Raw genomic sequence first — 16,306 nt, 5'->3', positions numbered from 1 at the left:
TGGCGCAGTGGTTGAGGGTCCGCCTGTTGATGCAGGGGACGCGGGTTCATGCCCTGGTCTGGGAGGATCCCGCATGCCGCGGAGTGGCTGGGCCCGTGAGCCATGGCCGCTGGGCCTGCGCGTCCGGAGCCTGTGCTCCGCGGCAGGAGAGGCCACAGCAGTGAGAGGCCCGCGTACCGCAAAAAAAAAAAAAAAAACAGAGTAAAACTAAGAAATAAGAAAGTACATCATTTCCAAATTCTTTAATGAGTATGAATTACTTTTATAACTGAAATAATAATAATGATAAAAATAATAGAAAAAAGAATTTAAATTAATGATTAAGGAAATAAAACTCTGGGCACTGAAGCCAGACTACTTGTATCTAAGAAGTTATTATTACATAAATTTCTAAGCACATGTATAGAATATAAGCTGGATCTTCAGAAATAAATTTAAAAGTTTTTGTGACTAGCCAAGTACATCTTTTCAAATACTAAAGTCTAAGCATGAAAATCCAAAGTCCCATTTCAGTCAACAGTTCTAATATCTTTAAAATATTACATACGTACAATTTGTTTTGAGAGGGAACAGACTCACCTGGAGTTTGTACTATAGCTTGCAAATTCTTTTCTTGAAGTTGTTGAATTTTTTCATTCTTAGCTTTACTCTCTTTCTCCAAAAGTTTGAGTTTATGAACATATTGATTATTTAGAAATTTCAGATCAGCTGTTTCACGTGCACACTTTTTCAATGTGGTTTTCAACTCTTAAAATGAAAAAGATTCAAAGAGTATTTTGCAATCTAGAAATTCTTCCATTTCACAAAATACAAAAAGTCATAGTAATTTGAAAGGCTCCACCTGATTCTCATGTATGCTTTGTTAGAAAGGCTATACCTTTTCTACCACTATTAACAAACTGCAAATAAGTCACTAAGCACAAAAAGGAATTATATTTTTCTTCTGTGGTATGAGCCTAATATAAATCATGACTTTTGATCCAGTAAATTGAATATGAAGCTAAGGGATTATGAATTCATGCCAGGTATCAGACAGGGCTTCCTATTGAATATGAGAAGATTTTATAATAAGTTAGCCATATAATTACCCTTTGCCCAGTACCTTTGAAATCATTCTAATTCTACCTTCCAGATCAAAGACGGGATATTAAAGAATCAGAACGACAGATACATGGCTTTCTCTCAGTTAAGAGAAAAACAAAAGTTATTTCAAGAACATTTCTTCAGTTCCAGCATTTAATATTTTCTACAGCAATTTTTTTAAAAATTTATTTATTTATTTATTTATGGCTGCGTTGGGTCTTTGTTGCCATGTGCGGGCTTTTCTCTAGTTGCAGCGTGCGGGGGCTACTCTTTGTTGCGGTGCGCGGGCTTCTTCTGTTGCACAGCATGGACTCTAGGCACACAGCCTTCAGCAGTTGTGGCACATGGGCTTCAGTAGTTGTGGCACATGGGCTCAGTAGTTGTGGTGCACGGGCTTAGTTGCTCTGCGGCATGTGAGATCTTCCCGGACCAGGGCTCAAACCCATGTCCCCTGCATTGGCAAGTGGATTCTTAACCACTGTGCCACCAGGGAGGGCCCTCTACAGCAATTTTAATTCTAAAAATTTAATCCACATAAAGTAAAAATGAATACAGTTATGGAATGCAAATTTACTTTCCTTCTTGGAAACTCTTCAACACACCCTACAATATTTCAAGAGGTGTCAATAGGATGACTATCACATTTTCTAATCAACAGTTTTAAAGGTAGACTAGCCTTTCTTACATATAAAATAAAAAGGGCAAAAATATTGCATTTTAAAAATCACAAAATTTGGGCTTCCCTGGTGGTGCAGTGGTTGAGAGTCCGCCTGCCGATGCAGGGGACGTGGGTTCGTGGCCCGGTCCGGGAAGATCCCACATGCGGCAGAGCGGCTGGGCCCATGAGCCATGGCTGCTGAGCCTGTGCGTCCAGAGCCTGTGCTCCGCAACGGGAGAGGCCACAACAGTGAGAGGCCCACGTATCGCAAAAAAAAAAAAAAAAAAAAACACAATATTTTACCTTTAATGTGTTGGCCTGATTGTTCTCTCAGTTTCATTAATTCCAGGTATAATTCATTATTTTCCTTACTCAATTTTGCATTTTCAAGTTTATAAGGTTCCAATACAAAATCAAAATTGGCACTTTCTTTTTCAGCTTTCACAGCAGATAATTTTGATTTCCGAAGACTTTCTGTTGTATGAACTAGATCACTAATATTCAAGAACAGAAAATGTAAATACAAGGAAACATTCCATTAACTTTTAATAACTAAATACATATTTGTAAAAAGACTTAAAATAAATGTTAATGTTAAGTGAGCTCAAATCTAAAAACAAACAAACAAAAACAAACACTAGGAGTCTTTCAAGGTACCAGAAAGTACTCAAAAACTTCTCAAAACAGGAGAGACTTCCGGGAAGATCGCGGAAGAGTAAGACGCGGAGATCACCTTCCTCCCCACAGATACACCAGAAATACATCTACGCGTGGAACAACTCCTACGGAGCACCTACTGAACGCTGGCAGAAGACCTCAGACCTCCCAAAAGGCAAGGAACCCCCCACGTACCTGGTTAGGGCAAAAGAAAAAACTAAACAGAGACAAAAGGATAGGGACGGGTCCTGCACCAGCGGGAGAGAGCTGTGAAGGAGGAAAAGTGTCCACACACTAGGAAGCCCCTTCGCGGGTGGAGACTTCGGGAGGCGGAGTGGGGGAGTTTGGGAGCCGCGGAGGAGAGCACAGCAGCAGGGGTGCGGAGGGCAAAGCGGACAGATTCCAGCGCAGAGGATCAGGCCGACCGGAACTCGCCAGCCGAGAGGCTTGTCTGCTCGCCCGCCGGGGCGGGCGGGACTGGGAGCTGAGGCTCCGGCTTTTGTCGGAGCGCCAGGAGAGGACTGCGGTTGGCGGCGTGAACACAGCCTGCAGGGCGTTAGTGCACCGCGCCGGGAGAGAGTCCGGGGAAAAGTCTGGACCTGCCGAAGAGGCAAGAGACTTTTACGTCCCTCTTTGTTTCCTGGTGCACGAGGAGAGGGGATTAAGAACGCTGCTTGAGAGAGCTCCAGGGACGGGCGCTAGCCGCGGCTAGAAGTGCGGAGCCCAGAGACAGACATGAGACGCTAGGGCCGCTGCTGCCGCCACCAGGAGGCCTGTGTGCGAGCACAGGTCACTATCCACACCCCTCTTCCGGGGAGCCTGTGCAGCCCGCCACTGCCGGGGTCCCGGGATCCAGGGACAACTCCCCCGGGAGAACGCACGGCGCGCCTCAGGCTGCAACGTCACGCCGGCCTCTGCCGCCGCAGGCCCGCCCCACACTCCGTGACCCTCCCTACCCCCCGGCCTGAGTGAGCCAGAGCCTCCGAATCAGCGGCTCCTTTAACCCCGTCCTGTCTGAGCAAAGAACAGACGCCCTCCGGCGACCTACACGCACAGGCGGGGCCAAATCCAAAGCTGAGCCCCTGGAAACTGTGAGAACAAAGAAGAGAAAGGGAAATCTCTCCCAGCAGCCTCAGAAGCAGCGGATTAAAGCTCCACAATCAACTTGATATACCCTGCATCTGTGGAATACCTGACAAGACAACGAATCATCCCAAATTAAGAAGCCCTGTGGATGAAAGGCTCTTGGGGCTGCAGCCAGGAGTCACTGCTGTGCCTCTGAGGTGGGAGAACCAACTTCAGGACACTGGTCCACAAGAGGCCTCCCAGCTGCACATAACATCAAACAGCAAAAATCGCCGAGAGATCTCCATCTCAACGCCAGCACCCAGCTTCACTCAACGACCAGCAGGCTACAGGGCTGGACATCCTATGCCAAACAACTAGCAAGACAGGAACACAACCCCACCCATTAGCAGAGAGGCTGCCCAAAATCATAATAAGTCTACAGAAACCCCAAAACACATCACCAGACGTGGACCTGCCCACCAGAAAGACAAGATCCAGCCTCATCCACCAGAACACAGGCCCTAGTCCCCTCCACCAGGAAGCCTACACAACCCACTGAACCAACCTTAGCCACTGGGGACAGACACAAAAAACAACAGGAACTACGAACCTTCAGCCTGCAAAAAAGGAGACCCCAAACACAGTAAGATAAGCAAAATGAAAAGACAGAAAAACACACAGCAGATGAAGGAGCAAGATAAAAACCCACCAGACCTAACAAATGAAGAGGAAATAGGCAGTCTACCTGAAAAAGAATTCAGAATAATGATAGTAAGGTTGATCCGAAATCTTGGAGATAGAATGGACAATAGAATGGACAAAATGCAAGAATCAGTTAACAAGGACCTAGAAGAACTAAAGATGAAACAAGCAATGATGAACAACACAATAAATGAAATTAAAAGTACTCTAGATGGGATCAATAGCAGAATAACTGAGGCAGAAGAACGGATAAGTGACCTGGAAGATAAAATAGTGGAAATAACTACTGCAGAGCAAAATAAAGAAAAAAGAATGAAAAGAACTGAGGACAGTCTCAGAGACCTCTGGGACAACATTAAACGCACCAACATTCGAATTATAGGGGTTCCAGAAGAAGAAGAGAAAAAGAAAGGGACTGAGAAAATATTTGAAGAGATTATAGTTGAAAACTTCCCTAATATGGGAAAGGAAATAGTTAATGAAGTCCAGGAAGCACAGAGAGTCCCATACAGGATAAATCCAAGGAGAAATATGCCAAGACACATATTAATCAAACTGTCAAAAATTAAATACAAAGAAAACATATTAAAAGCAGCAAGGGAAAAACAACAAATAACACACAAGGGAATCCCCATAAGGTTAACAGCTGATCTCTCAGCAGAAACCCTACAAGCCAGAAGGGACTGGCAGGACATACTGAAAGTGATGAAGGAGAAAAACCTGCAGCCAAGACTACTCTACCCAGCAAGGATCTCATTCAGATTTGATGGAGAAATTAAAACCTTTACAGACAAGCAAAAGCTGAGAGAGTTCAGCACCACCAAACCAGCTTTACAACAAATGCTAAAGGATCTTCTCTAGGCAAGAAACACAAGAGAAGGAAAAGACCTATAATAACGAACCCAAAACAATTTAGAAAATGGGAATAGGAACATACATATCGATAATTACCTTAAATGTAAATGGACTAAATGCTCCCACCAAAAGACACAGATTAGCTGAATGGATACAAAAACAAGACCCTTATATATGCTGTCTACAAGAGACCCACTTCAGACCTAGAGACACATACAGACTGAAAGTAAGGGGATGGAAAAAGATATTCCATGCAAATGGAAACCAAAAGAAAGCTGGAGTAGCAATTCTCATATCAGACAAAATAGACTTTAAAATAAGGACTATTAAAAGAGACAAAGAAGGACACTACATAATGATCAAGGGATCGATCCAAGAAGAAGATATAACAATTGTAAATATTTATGCACCCAACATAGGAGCACCTCAATACATAAGGCAAATACTAACAGCCATAAAAGGGGAAATCGACAGTAACACATTCATAGTAGGGGACTTTAACACCCCACTTTCACCCATGGACAGATCATCCAAAATGAAAATAAATAAGGAAACACAAGCTTTAAATGATACATTAAACAAGATGGACTTAATTGATATTTATAGGACACTCCATCCAAAAACAACAGAATACACATTTTTCTCAAGTGCCCATGGAACATTCTCCAGGATAGATCATATCTTAGGTCACAAATCAAGCCTTGGTAAATTTAAGAAAATTGAAATTGTATCAAGTATCTTTTCTGACCACAACGCCATGAGACTAGATATCAATTACAGGAAAAGATCTGTAAAAAATACAAACACATGGAGGCTAAACAATACACTACTTAATAATGAAGTGATCACTGAAGAAATCAAAGAGGAAATCAAAAAATACCTAGAAACAAAGGACAATGGAGACACAACGACCCAAAACCTGTGGGATGCAGCAAAAGCAGTTCTAAGGGGGAAGTTTATAGCAATACAAGCCCACCTTAAGAAGCAGGAAACATCTCGAATAAACAACCTAACCTTGCACCTCAAGCAATTAGAGAAAGAAGAACAAAAAAACCCCAAAGTTAGCAGGAGGAAAGAAATCATAAAAATCAGATCAGAAATAAATGAAAAAGAAATGAAGGAAACGATAGCAAAGATCAATAAAACTAAAAGCTGGTTCTTTGAAAGGACAAACAAAATTGACAAACCATTAGCTAGACTCATCAAGAAAAAAAGGGAGAAGACTCCAATCAATAGAACTAGAAATGAAAAAGGAGAAGTAACAACTGACACTGCAGAAATACAAAAGATCATGAGAGATTACTACAAGCAACTCTATGCCAATAAAATGGACAACCTGGAAGAAATGGACAAATTCTTAGAAAGGCACAACCTGCCAAGACTGAATCAGGAAGAAATAGAAAATATGAACAGACCAATCACAAGCACTGAAATTGAAACTGTGATTAAAAATCTTCCAACAAGCAAAAGCCCAGGACCAGATGGCTTCACAGGCGAATTCTATCAAACATTTAGAGAAGAGCTATCACCTATCCTTCTCAGACTCTTCCAAAATATAGCAGAGGGAGGAACACTCCCCAACTCATTCTACGAGGCCACCATCACCCTGATACCAAAACCAGACAAGGATGTCACAAAGAAAGAAAACTACAGGCCAATATCACTGATGAACATAGATACAAAGATCCTCAACAAAATACTAGCAAACAGAATCCAACAGCACATTAAACGGATCATACACCATGATCAAGTGGGGTTTATTCCAGGAATGCAAGGATTCTTCAATATACGCAAATCAATCAATGTGATACATCATATTAACAAATTGAAGGAGAAAAACCATATGATCATCTCAATAGATGCAGAGAAAGCTTTTGACAAAATTCAACACCCATTTATGATAAAAACCCTGCAGAAAGTAGGCATAGAGGGAACTTTCCTCAACATAATAAAGGCCATATATGACAAACCCACAGCCAACATCGTCCTCAATGGTGAAAAACTGAAAGCATTTCCACTAAGATCAGGAACAAGACAAGGTTGCCCACTCTCACCACTCTTATTCAACATAGTTTTGGAAGTTTTAGCCACAGCAATCAGAGAAGAAAAGGAAATAAAAGGAATCCAAATCGGAAAAGAAGAAGTAAAGCTGACACTGTTTGCAGATGACATGATCCTATACATAGAGAATCCTAAAGATGCTACCAGAAAACTACTAGAGCTAATCAATGAATTTGGTAAAGTAGCAGGATACAAAATTAATGCACAGAAATCTCTGGCATTCCTATACACTAAGGATGAAAAATCTGAAAGTGAAATCAAGAAAACACTCCCATTTACCATTGCAACAAAAAGAATAAAATATCTAGGAATAAACCTACCTAAGGAGACAAAAGACCTGTATGCAGAAAATTATAAGACACTGATGAAAGAAATTAAAAATGATACAAATAGATGGAGAGATATACCATGTTCTTGGATTGGAAGAATCAACATTGTGAAAATGACTCTACTACCCAAAGCAATCTACAGATTCAATGCAATCCCTATGAAACTACCACTGGCGTTTTTCACAGAACTAGAACAAAAAATTTCACAATTTGTATGGAAACACAAAAGACCCCGAATAGCCAAAGCAATCTTGAGAACGAAAAATGGAGCTGGAGGAATCAGGCTTCCTGACTTCAGACTATACTACAAAGCTACAGTAATCAAGACAGTATGGTACTGGCACAAAAACAGAAAGATAGATCAATGGAACAGGATAGAAAGCCCAGAGATAAACCCACGCACATATGGTCACCTTATCTTTGACAAAGGAGGCAGGAATGTACAGTGGAGAAAGGACAGCCTATTCAATAAGTGGTGCTGGGAAAACTGGACAGCTACATGTAAAAGTATGAGATTAGATCACTCCCTAACACCATACACAAAAATAAGCTCAAAATGGATGAAAGACCTAAATGTAAGACCAGAAACTATCAAACTCTTAGAGGAAAACATAGGCAGAACACTCTATGACATAAATCACAGCAAGGTCCTTTTTGACCCACCTCCTAGAGAAATGGAAATAAAAACAAAAGTAAACAAATGGGACCTAATGAAACTTAAAAGCTTTTGCACAGCAAAGGAAACCATAAAGAAGACAAAAAGACAACCCTCAGAATGGGAGAAAATATTTGCAAATGAAGCAACTAACAAAGGATTAATCTCCAAAATTTACAAGCAGCTCATGCAGCTTAATAACAAAAAAACAAACAACCCAATCCAAAAATGGGCAGAAGACCTAAATAGACATTTCTCCAAAGAAGATATACAGACTGACAACAAACACATGAAAGAATGCTCAACATCACTAATCATTAGAGAAATGCAAATCAAAACGACAATGAGATATCATCTCACACCAGTCAGAATGGCCATCATCAAAAAATCTAGAAACAATAAATGCTGGAGAGGGTGTGGAGAAAAGGGAACCTCTTACACTGCTGGTGTGAATGTAAATTGATACAGCCACTGTGGAAAACAGTATGGAGGTTCCTTAAAAAGCTACAAATAGAACTACCATATGACCCAGCAATCCCACTACTGGGCATATACCCTGAGAAAACCATAATTCAAAAAGAGTCATGTACCAAAATGTTCATTGCAGCTCTATTTACAATAGCCCAGAGATGGAAACAACCTAAGTGTCCATCATCGGATGAATGGATAAAGAAGATGTGGCACATATATACAATGGAATATTACTCAGCCATAAAAAGAGACGAAATTGAGCTATTTGTAATGAGGTGGATAGACCTAGAGTCTGTCATACAGAGTGAAGTAAGTCAGAAAGAGAGAGACAAATACCGTATGCTAACACATATATATGGAATTTAAGAAAAAAAAAATGTCATGAAGAACCTAGGGGTGAAACAGGAATAAAGACACAGACTTACTAGAGAATGGACTTGAGGCTATGGGGAGGGGGAAGGGTAAACGGTGACAAAGCGATAAAGAGGCATGGACATATATACACTACCAAACGTAAGGTAGATAGCTAGTGGGAAGCAGCCGCATAGCACAGGGAGATCAGCTCGGTGCTTTGTGATCGCCTGGAGGGGTGGGATAGGGAGGGTGGGAGGGAGGGAGACGCAAGCGGGAAGAGATATGGGAACATATGTGTATATATAACTGATTCATTTTGTTGTGAAGCTGAAACTAACATACCATTGTAAAGCAATTATACTCCAATAAAGATGTTAAAAAAAAAAAAAACTTCTCAAAACAGGATTAAAGATTTTTTTTTAATATAAATTTATTTTATTTTTGGCTGCATTGGGTCTTCGTTGCTGTGCACAGGCTTTCACTAGTTGCGGTGAGCAGGGGCTACTCTTTGTTGTGGTGCACGGGGTCTAGGCACGTGAGCTTCAGTAGTTGTGACATGTGGGCTCAGTAGTTATGGCCTGCGGGCTCTAGAGCGCGGGCTTAGTAGTTATGGCCCGTGGGCTCAGTCACTCCGTGGCATGTGGGCTCTTCCCAGACCAGGAATCAAACCTGTGCCCCCTGCATTGGCAGGCGGATTCTTAACCACTGAGCCACCAGTGAAGTCCCAAGACAAGATTAACTAAAAGTTATATGAAACAGGCTTCCCTGGTGGCACAGTGGTTGGGAGTCCACCTGCCAATGCTGGGGACATGGGTTCATGCCCTGGTCTGGGAGGATCCCATGTGCCGCGGAGCGGCTGGGCTCGTGAGCCATGGCCGCTGCGCCTGCGCGTCCGGAGCCTGTGCTCCACAGCGGAAGAGGCCACAACGGTGAGAGGCCCACGTACCGCAAAAAAAAAAAAAAAAAAAAGTTATGAAACATATACACACAGGCAGAATCATCTTTCAATCTCCCCTCTAACTTACCCCCCCATGTCTAATTAGTCACCTAATCCGGTGGAATCTGTGAAACTTATTTGTTCATTCAGCAAACATTTACTGAATGCCTGCTATATGCTGTGTCAGGGACACAACAAATAATGAGTCAGTTCCCGACCTCTAAGAACACAGACCAGTGGAATATTCATTCCTTCAACATTTATTGAGCAGGGCACATGGTAAAGAACCCACTATCACGGAACTTACATTCTACTAACAATTTGTCAAAAGTTATAATACTATGTGATAACCTCAACAAATATTTCAGTGCCAACAATGTGTTCAGTCTGTTCTAGGTATGCCAGTTATAAAGTCAGTCTCTAGTCTCATGGAGTTTGCATTCTATCGGGAAGATAAAACAAGTTTCCAACAATGATAATAGCTAATAACATGCAGCAGATGTGACAGAGTCCTGCAGGCCATATGGCTAACTGAACATAAGGGCAAGGCAGGAGGGAGAGGAGAAAGGGACTTTATAGGCAGATAGAATAGCATATGGAGAGACCAAGGGAGAAAGTGAACACATGTTTAGGAGCTTCAGGTGGTTAATACAGGGGAGATGAAGGTGTACGAGTATAAAATCACTGTGGAAAAAGTTTGTCAGTTTCCTGAAAAGTTAAATATACTTCTACCCTATAACTCCGAATTGTCGATCTAGTACTTGATCATGAAGGATTCTGCAGGCCATGCTAAAGACCATAAAGTATCTTTCATCCATTCTCTCCTTTCCATCATCATCACTTATAGTCCTACTGCAAAAGCCTCCTAGGCCACTTCCCTGCTCTAGTCTCAAATCACAGTAGTAGAATTCATGCGGAAAAGAACAAAAATCACAAAGACTCTTTCAGTTAAAGTAACAAGTAACAGCTAAAGTCATGGTCAACCACATTAGAGAAACATTATAAATGTAACAGTAATTACAGACCAGTGACTAACATAATGTCAACTATATTTCAATAAAAAATTAATGACCAGTGAATAAAGCAGTTACAGAACTCTCAACTAGATCAGAAAATCACATTAAAAATTGTACTTTTACTCACAGACAAAACCTGCAGAAACATTCACTCTGAATACTATAGTGTGAATGGTGACCCTAGAGTTTTGCAATGTGGAGGCCCTGAATGACGACAGCAGAGTAGAATCTAAGAAGAATAGAGAAACTTCAGATGACTTAAGGACTTTTAAAAAATCTACCCATTTCTCTACTGAAGGATAAAGTTCAATCAGAAACTAGATAAATGGGATTAAGGATCACACAGGTTTAGAACCGTATTTTCATCTTTACCTGAAAAGTTTTTCTACCAAAGGTAAACACTCCACTGTCAGAGTCTGGCGGTATCCCAACTGATCCAATCTTTTCCTAATATTAATATATTTTCTTTCTGCAGCTGTAGTCATCTTGTCTTCCAAACTGGTTTTATTCATTTCCAAAAGTTAAAATCCTAAAAGAAAAGAATGAAACATCATTCTGTTATCAGCTATTATTATTGTTTCACGTTAAGAAGAAAAGAATCTTTTAATATGAAGCACTTATTCTTTGTTTCTTTTCAGGTAGGCAGTCTTCTGGAATATTTAGATTGATTTAAATCCAATGTTTATGATATTCACATTGCTGCATTAAAATAAACATCTCCTCATAAGCCTATACAGAAAAGTTAAAACAGGGACTTCCCTGGTGGTGCAGTCGTTAAGAATCCGCCTGCCAATGCAGGGCACATGGGTTCGAGCCCTGGTCCAGGAAGATCCCACATGTTGCGGAGCAACTAAACCCCTGTGCCACAACTACTGAGCCCGCGTGCCACAACTACTGAAGCCTGTACGCCTAGAGCCCGTGCTTCACAACAAAGAGAAACCACCGCAACGAGAAGCCCACGCACCACAACGAAGAGTAGCCCCCGCTTGCTGCAACTAGAGAAAGCCCACGTGCGGCAACGAAGACCCAATGCAGCAAAAAATAAATAAATAATTTTTTTAAAAAAAGTTAAAACAATAAAGCTTCTAGGAAAAAAAAAATATTTTCCCAAGCCTGAGACAGGCAAAGAATACTTAGAAAAGCCTCTTTTAACAGCATTAAATACAAAGGAAAAACTTGATAAATTGGATTTCTTTAAATTGAAAAGTCTGCTCATCAAAATATGCCCTTTTATTTGACAAACAAAAACAAAAGAGTAGGAGAAAAATATTCATAATATCTAACAAAGGATTTGTATATGGGATAAAGAACCCTTACAATTCAATAATAAAGACAACCCAATAAGAAAATGGGCTAAGACTTGCAAAAGATACCTGAATGGGAATAATCATATGAAAAGTTGCTTAATACCATTAGACATCAGGGAAATTGAAACCACAATGAGATACAATTATGCCCATACTAGAATGGCTAAAATTAAAGGTACAATATCAAATGTCATTAAGGACTTGGAGTAACAGGAATCTTCACATTGCTGACAGGAGTGTAAAATCTCTGTGGAAAAAGCCTGGTAACTTCTTATAAAGTTAAACATACTTCTATCCTACGACTCTCTAATTCTATTCCAAGGTATTTACTCAAGAAAATGAAAATAAGCATCTACAAAGAGACTCTACAAGAATATTCGAAGCAGCTTTATTCATAATAGCCCCAAACTGCAAACAACCTATTTATCCATCAATAGAGGAAAGATGTTACATAACATACATATACTGTATGATTCCATTTATATGAAGTTCAAGAACAGGCAAAATTAAACTGTGCACAGATATGAGAACAGCAGTGGCCTAGGGCTATGCGGGTGTGAGGAGAGCCTGACTGGATGGGCTACAAGGGAACTTTCTGAGGTAATGAAAATATTGTGTTGATGGGGACAGACGTCACACCAGTGTATACATTTATCAAAGCTTTTCAAATAGCACACTTAAGATCTGTGCATTTCACCATGTAAATTTTACTTAGTTTAGAAAGAAAAAAAGACACAAACGCATAAGCATCTCTGTACATGTTTTTATCCTTGTCTTTTTAAATATTTATGAATATATTATCTATCAACCTGCCCTAAAATGGAGTCATTCAAAAATCACTTCTTGGGCTTCCCTGGTGGCACAGTGGTTGAGAGTCCGCCTGCCGATGCAGGGGACACGGGTTCGTGCCCCGGCCCGGGAAGATCCCACGTGCCGCGGAGCGGCTGGGCCCGTGAGCCATGGCCGCTGAGCCTGCACGTCCGGAGCCTGTGCTCCGCAACGGGAGAGGCCACGGCAGTGAGAGGCCCAAGTACTGCAAAAAAAAAAAAATAATCACTTCTTTAGAAAAATGTGCTCTTTTCTAATTTTGCCAGGTAAATATGGTCCTAATACTCATATTTCTAAACCAAATAAAAACTCTGTTATATATCTCTACTGTTCACAATTTATAAAACATGCAAGTATATGAATACATGCAAAATTTGGTCCTCACAACTACCCTGTGAGGGAGACAGGGTGCAGGACACCCTCCCTGTTCAAAGATGAGGTAAGACTGCCTCAAGAGAGTAACTTTCGGGACTTCCCTGGTGGCGCAGTGGTTAAGAATCCGCCTGTCAATGCAGGGGACACGGGTTTGAGCCCTGGTCCGGGAAGATCCCACATGCCGCGGAACAACGAAGCCCGCGTGCCACAACTAATAAGCCTGCGAGCCACAACTACTGAGCCCGTGCACCTAGAGCCCATGCTCCGCAACGAGAAGCCCACGCACCACAACGAAGAGCAGCCCCCGCTCTCCGCAACTAGAGAAAGCCCGCGCGCAGCAATGAAGACTCAAGGCAGCCAATAAATAAATAAAAAGAGTAACTATATTCCCAAACCACAAGGCCACGAAGTAGGTGGGCATTCAGGTCCCCTGAGTCCTGATCCAGCACTCTGGTTTCTGTACTATGCTGCCTCAACTTATCAAATCACTAAATTAGCACCTCTCCTTGATTACTCCTTTCTACAAATCTTTCCTTCTCCACACTCTTGCTAGCCTTTTCTTTGAATGGAGTCCCCATTCTATACTAGGTTCTTTCTAGGTTCCTTCCACAAGAGGGACCTGACTGATGCAGGGTGTTCTAGAAAAAGTCCTGGAGACATCAGAAATTCACCGGTCAAACCAAGAACTAGTAGGGCCTCAACATTCCAACATGTCTCCATTTTGTCTGGTACCCACTTTGGTTACCCAGAAATAATACTTCCTCACATCCTTCTGAGAGAGAGGGAGAATATGAATATGAATCAAAAAATCATCCACACACAGGACAGATGAAAAAGATTAAAATCCTCCCAACAAGGACAAAAAACACGTATTAGGCTTTCCCCACCCATAGGCTGCTGTCCTCCACCACCGCCCCCATCTCCATTACCCAAACACTGTGGCTATACTGAAAATTTCTAGCAAAACATAAAAGGTAAGGTTTGGAGGTCCTCCACACATACGTGTTTAGAACCAGCCACTTGCTTAACTCTGGGGGGTTGACGTCTGAAAGCCAGTACATCTTATTTTTTCAAAAATATCCTGTGCGTACATATGCACAGGGGCCAAAAAAACAAAACATAACAAACCCCCAAACCAACCTTAACTGAGTTTATCTCGGGAATCCTCACTCATTTCAGAGAGTGGAAGCAAGAGGGGATGTTTACTAAGGTGCTGGCCAAGGGTTAATAAACGACTCTCGTCCTACGCTTTGGGGCACTTTTGTTTTTACAAAGAACCTGTATGATTCTTATATGAAAAGAGCATTTTAACTTTTAAATCAACCCATCAGTCAGTAGGAGGCGGGTCCGCGGGGGCCGCACAGACGCTCGCGGCGAGAGGGTTAGGAGGAAACAGCGGGTTCCCGCGGCCCCAGGCCGACCTCTGGGCCGCAGCTCCGCAGTCGGGTGTTGAAGAGAAGGGGTGTCAGCAGCGGGGCGGCGGGGAGTCTCCGCGCCCCGTCCGCCAGCCCGCCCGGGCCCCACTTCCTCCCAAGGTTGCGCGGCCTCCCTCCCGGCCGCGCCCCGGCCCGCCGGGACCGCCCGGGAGGCGGAGGCACTGCCCAGCTCGGCCCTTCCGCCCCGCGCCGCGCTCACCCGCAGACCCGGCCGCTGCTCCCTCCGCCTGCGGTCGCATTCTCCCTCGCGCCTCGCCTCCCTTGCTGGCTCCTTCCGCCCCAGACACCGGTTCCGGCTCCAGGACAGTTTGAAAATGGCGCGGAGAGACTATCGGGGCCGGCGCGGAGGAGGCGCCGCGGTTGCCTCGGTAACGGGAGCGGCAGTCGTTTCGCCGCGCGCGGCGGGGACGCGCCCGACAGAGATGGCGACGCTAGGCCCGGCCCGGAAACGCAACGGCCCGCACGGCGCGAGGCCGCGGCGCCCCCTAGCGGCGGGCGAACCCCGAACCTCAGCGGGCGCCAGTAACTGTGTCATCCTCTCCGTCGTGTGCCTTAACCTTCTGGACGCGGGGTTAAAACCCTGCCCAGCCCTGGTCCCTGCTGCAGATTGGCCTTCACCTGCTAGGGGGACGCCTACTCACCACGTAAACTCTAGCTTAAATAGCCGGTTGTCTGTGCAACTTTCCCTGAGAACCACCCACACCCACGTCCCCGATGCGTAGACCCTTATATTATATTCATCCCATTATGATGAGTATAATATCACTATGTTTTGATCCCATGAGTTATAACTCATCCCGTCAAAAGGTAATTATTTGTTTATATGTCTCTCCCTGCCTCCTCCAATTTTGAATTCCTTGAGTCAAGATTATTTTATTCAGCTAGTTTCTCTGGCACCGACCGCAGTAAACATGTGTGAATGAAATTACATTTAAATCAACTGGTTATAGAGAGCCTGCTCATATATAGAAAACACATGGTCAAATCCTAGAATTCCATTTCTCGCGTGAAAGCTTCTAGATGATCAGAGAGAAGCTCATTTCCTCCTTTCTATTTACTACTCTCTCAAGTAGGACTTCCGTTCTGAAAATGTACCTAATCTTTGGGTATCACCTAACTGCTCTGTGGGTTGTGAATACTTTGTACTCATTCATATATTGCTTTAATCATTTTCATTGTGTGTGCCTTGTCTGTTTTCCCACGTGCTTTAATAAGTTGTTTTATGAATTGTGGGGCAATCCTGTTGGGGCCACCCTCAAAACTGATAACTGGGGGGAAGGAGAGCCAGATGCAGAGAGAAAAAAAAATAACCTTTCACTGAAAGTGTGCTTACAAACCAAAAACAATGAAGAAATCTAATGCTAACAAGGATAGCCAACAAAATAAAACATCAAAACATGAATTCTCTCTAGATGAAATGAAAGAGTCTGATGAAGCCTTTAAAATGAATATGTGTAAGGTGATCTAGATCGAAGTTTCTTGACCTTGGCACTTTTGACATTTTGGGCTGAATA

At 42.6% G+C, this 16,306-nt stretch overlaps 1 protein-coding gene across 2 annotated transcripts in view; it reads right to left on the bottom strand.

Moving 5' to 3' along the window:
- The window catches only part of CEP135 (centrosomal protein 135), an 86,048-nt gene extending 70,876 nt beyond the window's left edge, over positions 1-15,172 (bottom strand). For both annotated transcript variants that reach the window (XM_030880606.2, XM_060299386.1), the window contains exons 1-4: positions 14,992-15,172; positions 11,219-11,375; positions 2,045-2,235; positions 580-747 (exon numbers count right to left, since the gene is read on the bottom strand). In XM_030880606.2, the coding sequence (XP_030736466.1) occupies positions 580-747; positions 2,045-2,235; positions 11,219-11,358 (499 nt within the window). In that variant the 5' untranslated portion in view covers positions 11,359-11,375; positions 14,992-15,172. The remainder of the gene's footprint in view (positions 1-579; positions 748-2,044; positions 2,236-11,218; positions 11,376-14,991) is intronic.
- Positions 15,173-16,306: the final 1,134 nt, after the last annotated feature.

Source organism: Globicephala melas, chromosome 5 (assembly GCF_963455315.2).
Source record: "Globicephala melas chromosome 5, mGloMel1.2, whole genome shotgun sequence".
NCBI lineage: Eukaryota > Metazoa > Chordata > Mammalia > Artiodactyla > Delphinidae > Globicephala > Globicephala melas.
This window is presented reverse-complemented; position numbering and strand designations above follow the sequence as displayed.